Source organism: Electrophorus electricus, chromosome 14 (assembly GCF_013358815.1).
Source record: "Electrophorus electricus isolate fEleEle1 chromosome 14, fEleEle1.pri, whole genome shotgun sequence".
Lineage (NCBI taxonomy): Eukaryota > Metazoa > Chordata > Actinopteri > Gymnotiformes > Gymnotidae > Electrophorus > Electrophorus electricus.
The window spans coordinates 15260418-15269371 of NC_049548.1; the positions used below are offsets into that span (position 1 = coordinate 15260418).

At 44.0% G+C, this 8954-nt stretch overlaps 1 protein-coding gene across 8 annotated transcripts in view; it reads left to right on the forward strand.

The window, feature by feature from the left end:
- The window catches only part of tanc2b (tetratricopeptide repeat, ankyrin repeat and coiled-coil containing 2b), a 123888-nt gene extending 115286 nt beyond the window's left edge, over positions 1-8602 (forward strand). For 5 of the 8 annotated variants that reach the window (XM_027005089.2, XM_027005088.2, XM_027005090.2 and 2 more), the window contains 5 exons: positions 705-737; positions 1526-1617; positions 1740-1886; positions 2997-3097; positions 4089-8602. In XM_027005089.2, coding sequence (XP_026860890.2) covers positions 705-737; positions 1526-1617; positions 1740-1886; positions 2997-3097; positions 4089-6153 — 2438 coding nt within the window. In that variant the 3' untranslated portion in view covers positions 6154-8602. The remainder of the gene's footprint in view (positions 1-704; positions 738-1525; positions 1618-1739; positions 1887-2996; positions 3098-4088) is intronic. The other 3 variants (XM_027005091.2, XM_027005094.2, XM_027005095.2) reach the window with 1 other exon arrangement.
- Positions 8603-8954: the final 352 nt, after the last annotated feature.

The following is an 8954-nucleotide window of genomic DNA, read 5'->3' on the forward strand; positions in this document are numbered from 1 at the left end:
GAGGCACTGAATTTCTTGTTATATCTTGAATGAAGTCCCTCTCTGTCTTTTGTCTGTTTGTTTTGCGCTCTCTCTCTCTCTCTCTCTCTCTCTCTCTGATGTTGCTGGGTGCTATGCTAGGAAGCTAGGTTAAAGTTTGGGCTAAAGTGCTGATGTCAGGCTTAGCTTAGGATGGCACTGTACTGAATAGAGCAAAGTTATTTTGATTTTAGCTAAAGTCTGAACTTTCATTGAATTTAAGCGATGAATCTGGCTTTGTATTATATTCCCCAGCACTCTCACTTTCTTTCTTACTGTCTCTGTGCGTTTCTCTCAATGGTTGGTTGTTGTGTGATAAATGGTTGTCGTCTGTGCTGGTGTTTATTTAGTTGTTTATTTATTTATCTTTCTTTGGCTGGAGCTCTTGTTCCCTGCCTCTCACAGCTGCTTCTTTTTGTGTTCCTTCTCTCACTCCTCAATGCCCACCAACTCCGTTCCACTTCCTCTCTCTCTCTCTCTCTCTCTCTCTCTCTCTCTCTCTCTCTCTCTCTCTCTCTCTCTCTCTCTCTCTCATTCTCATTCACTCAACTACACACCCACACCTCCCTCCACCCCTTTCCCAATGTGTCGCTCACGCCATCCCACCCTTCCACACTCCTCCACCCCCTTGCCCATGCTCCCTTGCTCCACCCTTTTTGCATTTGCATCCTGACCTCCGGCTGCAGGATGTCAGACGTTGCCGAGTCGGCACAGAGGAGGTAACGCTCGCGCTTGGGGTGTCCCCACCTCATGTCCCCACCTCATGTCCCAACAGGCTTTCTGATAGCCCTCTGTCCTGGTCACTTTCGTGGCTTGTAGAATTCTCTTTTGCTGTAATCTGACCCAAAATCACCCCCATGATCATCATTATTAGCTTTCAGAATATTTTTGCTCATGCACTGTTCTTTTAAAACGAGATAGTGAACTGAGGTGAGGAATCATGGGGTTTTGGGGATGTTCAGTTACAGCAAAGCCAGACATGCCTGCCATTCAGTGTTCTGCAGTTCATTAGTTTGTCTGCTTGCTTCAGTTGTCTCCATCTTCTCCAGCTTCTGTTTCAATTCAAGTGACTGTCACAGAGTATGACACAGGAAAACACCTCTCGGTTCTTTCTGTACAGATACAACTCGTACTAGAAATACATATTAAAAGCCATTTAAAAAGCCATTTGCTTTTTTTGGTGATTGAATGTTTCCCTGTGTCACTTTCCAGTGTATCATTGATATCGCTTTATGTATCTTTTGTTTACAAAGATTTTTGTGTTTCTGTTGTTACCCATTTTGTGTCGTCACGAATTACAGTAGGTATTCTCTCTATGACAGCTCAGTAAGGTTCAAAGTCAAAAGTAAAGTGACACTATGCAGAAGGCATATGTTCCTGTCCTCATCTTGTGTCTGGTCGTCCACGTTGTCGTCTGTTCACCTTACCTCCCAAACACTCTGCACTGTCTCCTCTCCCTAGTCGCTCTCTCCTTTGTTGTTCATTTTTACCCATCATGCATCCTTAGGTCCAGCTACTTGGGCGATGGCGACCTCAAAACCAGACATCATGATTATCCTGCTGAGGAAGCTCATCGAGGAAGGGGACGGATTCTACAAGGTGCAGTTGCAGCATATTTTGTGATTTATATAGTGTTACATGAGTGAAGTTTTTAGGACATTTTTGTAAACTCTATTTACAAAACAGGACATCTTTACCCATTACATGTGTGTGTTGTATAGAAGGGCAAAGTGAAGGAAGCAGCCCAGCGTTATCAGTATGCTTTGAAGAAATTCCCCCGTGAAGGTTTCAGTGAAGACTTGAAGACATTCCGAGAGCTCAAAGTGTCCCTGTTCCTGAATCTGTCCCGCTGCCGCAGGAAAATGAATGTGAGTTTAAACAGTCCTTCAAAATTATGGTAGATCATAAATCTGTCATTTTAAACTAATTACAACAATTTTTATGCATTGACAAGCTTTTAGATGATGCAAACATAACATTTTTAGCAGGAATTCGTTTTAAAATGAAAACGTCATAATGGGCAAGAAAAGGATTCATTTTGAAGATTTTTTTGTGTTGAGTATTGTGTTCGAAGTCATCTAATGTTCTGCCTTGCTATAAATAACTGATAGCTGAAAATAACTGAAACCCAATCTTCTTCAGAATCGGTGATCAAACTGTGAGCCATTAACTGTGAGCCATTTTCTCACATTTGGTAAATGATAATGTAAAGAATATGTTTGTGGCTGTTCTTTGAGGTTCCCATTTTTGAACAGGAGATTTGTTTGAGGCACCTGGTGTTTCTCAGTACTAAAGTTCTTGGTGAGATTGGTGGTATTATAAGTGATTATAAATTATGGGATGCAATTTAATGCACTGAAAAACTAAAATAAAATTTTGAATAGTAAGAAGGAACATTCAAACATTACAATATAGTCAACTGTTCTAAAATATCATTTATATTTACCTATCCAAAGCGACTTACAATTATTTCTGAATACAACCTGAGCAATCGAGGGTTAAGGGCCTTGCTCAGGGAGACAACAGTGACAAATTGGCAGTGGTGGGGCTTGAACTGGCAACCTTCTGACTACTAGTTAAGTACCTTAACCTAAATATATACCTAAATAGATACCTAAATGTAATAACATATCTGTCTGGATATATATATATATATATATAGTCTAGAAAACGTGTAGTATAGCTAATATAGTAACAACCAATTAAATAAATGTATTTTTAACCAATGTCTGCTACAAAAGACAAAATATGTAGACATTAATAGCTCAAACTATATACATACAAATTCACGAAAGACTGGGAATTTGAGAGACTTTTAGTAGTTTGTGATGGGGCAGGTAGGGGAGGTCATGTTCACAGAGCCATCGGCTGCACTGTTGAAGACCCTGTCCATGAAAGACGTTTCTGAGGACATGGAAGATTACCACAGATTGTTTTATGTAGATGAGTCCCTCAGTCATTTTCTTTTTCCCTTCAAGGACTTTGGGATGGCGGAAGAGTTTGCTACCAAAGCTCTCGAATTGAAACCCAAGTCTTACGAATCCTACTATGCTAGAGCCCGTGCTAAACGCAGCAGCAGGTAGGACGTCTTTCATACTCTACTTCTCTCTTTACTGCTGTCTCAGACTTTTTAGGTCTTTTCCAAACAAGACAACAAGGCAAGTCTAGTTTCATCAGACTGCCGTTCACTGTACAGAATGTTTCACACGAATGTCAGTGATATGGGCTTCAACTTTGATCTCCTATTAAAGGAAGTCTCTGACATAAGGGTGTCTTACTGTAGAGAAAAATGTCTCGATTCCTACATGGCTCCCAGCTTGTAAGGTATTCTGCTGTAATAAATATAAGATTTTCCTAGAATACCCACCCTCTGAAACGCTGGGCTGCAGTGACCTGAAAAAATGTGACTCTCACAGGTAGCTCACTTACCTTAACTCTAAAAAAAATATGCCTCAGTACTTGAGAGGTAACTAATACTTTAAAGTGCTGTTCACATGCAGTATGAGTGCTGTTCACATTTCCTACTGGGCAATGCCATCAGCCACATTAATAATATAATCATCATATTTTAAGATAGAAAACTTCAGCTAAAATATTTATCCAGCAAAGCCCTTAGCTATTGTTGGAGCATACAAAAAGTAAGTGAGTTCAAAATTAAGACATAGGTTATGGGCAACCCTCACTACTTGTTTAATTTGCAGGGTGACTCGGCATCACTTCAGCATGCTCTCACTCTGGTCAAGGACTTCAGCTTGGCAAATCACATCTGCCGGTTCTTTCAAGAAAAAAACGAATATAGCGTTGGCTTCTTAATTTGCCGTAAAAAGTGCTTCTTGGTTTGAACTTTGGGTTGCAATTAATTTTTTTGCTTTGGACTTTTGTAGTTGCAGAATACCAAACAAAGATTTCAGATATAGCTATCCTTTCAACAGTAAAGAGGAAGCCACACTTGACTCTGAGGATTCTTATGTCGGTCTCTCTATTCACTTCTTTTTCTGATTTCTGCATTCTCTTTGCCTTCATGACATGTGTTGTTTTGAGCAATTTATCCCATTTCTTCTGCACTGCAGGCAGTTCTCAGAGGCTCTAGAAGACCTCAGGGAAGCCATGAAGCTGTGTCCTAACAACCGAGAGATCCTGCGCCTACTGCAGCGTGTGGAGGAAGAGTGTAGGCAAGTCACCCAGAGAGAGGAGCCTGAGCTGGAACCCCCACCCTCCCCTCCCCCATCCCCTTTACCTGTGGAAGAGGAGGAGGAGCCACCTCATCATACGCCACCCCCCGAACCAAGACTGGATGACATGGAACCCGTTCAGGACCTTTTCGAGGATGACGACTTCCTGGAGCAGGAGCTGGAGGGTGTGTCCATCAGCCTTCCCCTGGAACCACGTGTCAACCCATCCAGCCTGCCAATCATCCACAGCCCACCCCTCTCCCCCATCCCTCACGAGACCGCCTACTTATCCGGAGGCCAGGCGTTCGAATTCCATCCAAGCGGCACTTCCATGTCGTCGCCGACTCACCAGACCTACCAGTCCACCTCACCTTGTGTCTCTCCCACACACCAGAACTCCCATTACCGTCACAGTCCTCCGCACACCTCTCCTGCACACCAGGCATCTTACCGCTTCAGCCCTCCGCCTATGAGTGGCGGGGGACAGGGGATGGACTACCAGAGCCCCCCACCTTCCCCTCTTCGTCGTGGGACGCCATACAGAGCTAGTCCCCCTTTGGAGAGTGTGTGCCTCTACCGCTCACAGTCGGGATCTCCAGTCCGCTACCAGCAGGAGCCCCTGCCCAGCCGCCCCAAATCGCCCCTGTCCAAGATGAGCACCCAGCGCTCCTTCCAGCTGCAGTCGCAGCCTTCGCAGTGCTCCCAGACCTCGCAGCACCACCAGGCCCAGGGCCTCCGCCTGCAGCCCTCTGTGGCTCAGATCGTGCGCACCAACCAGCCCGGGGGAGGCATCTACGGGCAGCTGGCCCATCCGCTAAGCAGCAGGTATCAGGGCAGCTCCATGGATGTGGAGCGGGAGCGCGAACCCCGTCTGGTGTACCAGCCCTCTCTCGATGGGAGGTCCATGTCTCAGGTGCAGTCTAGCCTCAGCGTGGGGGCCCTGTGCCAGCACGGCGGGAGAGGTGCGGCAGGTGTTCTCGAGCCCTCCCTGGGCAAAGATGATGTCCCTCAGCGACCTGCCTCGGCCTACCGCTCTGCTACTGGGGGCCCAGGGGGCATGCGTTTCAGCCAAACGCCACAGATCAGCCGCAGCCAGTCAGCAGCATACTACCCCGTCTCGAAGCATGAGCTAGAGAGGGCCGTGGCGGCATCCTCCATGCCGCCGTGCCAGCTGGGCTCACCTGAGATCCCGCACCTGGCACGCCGGCCCATCAGCGCCAACACAGGCGACCTGAAGCAGCATGTTCCCACCCCTAGGCCCCTCATCCACTCACAGAGCGTGGGCCTGCGTTTCTCCCCCTCCAGCAGCAACATCTCGTCGGGCTCCGGCGCTAATCTACCCCCTGGCTTCCGGCCTTCCTCCTCCATGGCCCAGATGGAGATCCCACTGCAGGCGGCGTATGAGCGCAGCTTCGACGAGCCGTCCTCACTGTCACCATCACAAAGCGGCCTGTATCCCGGCGAGCCAGCCCGCTCCCGGACCACGCCCTTCATGGGCATAATCGACAAGACGGCGCGGACTCAGCAGCAGTACCTGCACCAGCCATCGCGTGCCTGGCCCATCACGGCCCTCGACAACGTCATCACCAGCCCAACGTCGCCTGGGAGCCTGATGCACCAGGCATCCACTGCCACCTCCTACAGCCCACCCACCTCGCTAGGCAACATCGCCTACTACAACAAGACCAACAACGCCCAGAATGGGCACATGTTGGAGGACGAATACTATGGCCAGCCGCAGCCTTCGTCCCTGGGCAAGTTGGCCAATGGAGGGGCTCGCGACCGGGACCTCCTAGAGCGGGTCAGCCAGGTGCCCACGTACCAGGATGTGAAGGTGGCTCGGACGATGCCCGTGGCACAGGCATACCAGGAGAACATGTATCGCCAACTCTCACGTGATGCTCGGCAAGGCCCCACCTCGCCCATCAAACCAAAGAGACCCTTTGTGGAGTCAAATGTGTAATAGAGGCCTGTAGAGCATAGAGGGTGTATGATGAAGGAATGAGTGTGTGTGGGTTATTTTTGCTGTGTTATGATGGATCACGGTAAAAACAGGCAATTATAAGTCAGTATTTGAAACTTACCAAACCAGGGAGAGTAATGCATTGCTGCTTCTGATGCCCTTATCTGTGCCTATTTCAGATGTACGTGGGCAGAAGCTTGTTTTAGTTTTGAGGCTAAGTTTAGATAGAGTGAAAGACTTAAAGACACTGGGATTTCAGAATCCCCTGAATATAATATTAACAACTGAATGTTCTTTACAGTTCTGCACATTATGTGAAAGCACATTTCTGAACCTCCCCTGATTTGAAGCCACAAATGCACACACAGTTTGAGGAGTTGTGTGTGTCTTACTCTTCGTACTCCATATGAGTGTGAGTGAGCGTCTGGAGTGGACAACACTGCATGAGTCAGGGACTCTACATGAATCTACGCGCTCAACTCGTTTCCTCTCTCCACTAGGCAATTCAAAACAGGACTACTAGGCCTTCCATAATATATAATGTTGGATTGTTCAATGCTATAAAGACAAATGAACTCCTAAATTCTGACACAAATAACTAACCACTAAGCTATAGCTGCAGAAAGAAAACAGGAATATTTATAACGGAGTTAGATAACATATAGGAATATTAAAGTATAAACATAGTTTCTGTGTTTGTTTTATTTTGAGTTGTCTTTATTTTTGTATTTTTTGTTTTTTGGAGAAATGGTACATATTATTTTGGGAAATGCAGATTCAGAGTTTATGAACTTAGAGTGGGGAATGTACACTTATACAATGCTTTCAAAGCTTCCTTACAAGAGTAATATTCTGGATTTACAGTTGCATAGCTTACAGTTGCAGTAACAATGTGTTAATGCTTAATGAGCCTATCCAGAAATAACCTGCCTGGTTTGAGAATATGTTTGTTGTCTCTGATTGTTTTAATTAATTACTAGAAACTGAAGCTAAAGTAATCATTTGTTCAAATTGTTCTTAGAACAAGTGCTCAGTAGACCAGAGAACTGGGAAATTAGCTTTGCCAATCATACTGTTCTATCTGGCAACACATTGTTTTCTTATAAACCATCTGAATTGTTTCTGTAAATGGAACATCCCATCTGTCTCAAAGGTTGTACATGCCCCTCTCTGCATAGTGTTTTGGGGGTGTCTGAAAGGTGATTGATGGTAGTAATAGATTTCTTTTTTATTTTTAAACTATTTCAAATGTATTGTTCTCAGATATGAAAAAATATTAGTATATTTATCTACAGTATATTTGTTTTAACCTTGAACCTTTCAGTGAAACATTTATTCCTCTTTTGCTGCACTGTCTGCCTGGAGAAAGAGAGCACTTTATTTAATTTTGATGATTGTGAATCTTTTAGAAGGGGAGGGGGAGGATTGTGGGTTTAAAATGGAACATGTTCACTAAGAAACATATGGTAAACACTGGAAAATTATTTGTGAATTAGTTGTCCTACTAGAAAAACAAAATAGCAGTCCTTGTCCTTGGTGCAATTCTGATTTTTTTTTTCCTTGAGCAAATGAGTAAGCAGTAATTTAAAAGAGCAAAACTATGTTTATAAAAAAGATATGAAAACATGTATATAATAGCCTTTATAGAGCGCATTGTATTTGCTGTACATATTGGCCAAATGTGTTTATGCATATGAACCAATTCAGCTCTCCCTTAATAGTTATTTCTTTACTGTTCCAGAGTTATATCTGCCACTAAGGAGTTGCAAATGCATAACAAAAAGGAATATGTGGAGGGAAGTGACTTGAAGCTAGCCTTAAGTGTCAAATATAAATGATCATAGTTCAGTAGCATCACTACACTCCTAAAAAGAGATGTTCTGTGTAGTGGGATCCATTATAGTGCAGTGTTCAAACTGTGTCTTTGGTCAGATGTTCTAGACAGCTACTGTCTTGAGCATGAACCACAGATCTGAAAATCTTCTACCAGCAATCCTTCATCCCTGCTTGGGCAGACTTGCCAGAATCAAGAGGTATCTAACTATAATGTTCTGGAAATAACTTATACATTTAACCTTAATGGTTCATAGGAGTATAAGGTTGTAGATCTCAGTGTAGATTCTAACACTGCAAATGAAAATGCATGTTTTATCCTCAAGCATACACTGACATGCACAGACAGGAGTGCACACAGAAACTTATCACTAGTGGAATGAAGACTGACGCAAATAATTGCCCAAATAGTTCATAACAACCTCTCGTTTCTCCCGAAATGTTAACGAAGAAACACAATTATGACCTCTAAAGGGTTGAACTGGTCTTTTTTATTTGCATTTAATTTAATTTTATTGTACTTGCTTGCTGAGCTGAGTTCTCTTGTATGTAAATGTGAGCTTTCAGAGCGCTGTGACAAAGTTCAATGACTACAATAAAACAGAATGTGTTTTTATCCTACTGGGAACTGTGATCTGTTATGCGGCTCTCATATAACACACTCATTAATATGAATATGGTGCAGAACATGTGAGAGAGACGGATATATAATCCCCTGATTCAATTATAGTTAAATTCTCTGAATTGTATTTGCTGTAGTGTCGCCTGTTTCTGACTATACTTCCATGGCTTGGCACTAGTCTATTGCAAACTAAAATTGTATAATGACCTTGATGTCAATTAATTACCCCTAAAATGTATATTATCTAATCTTTACGAGAGTCAGTATAATAAGTAAGTCTAGTGTTCCAGCACAGAACATTATACAGCACCATATCCTTGAGCACATGGCTTTTAGACATTCCCTG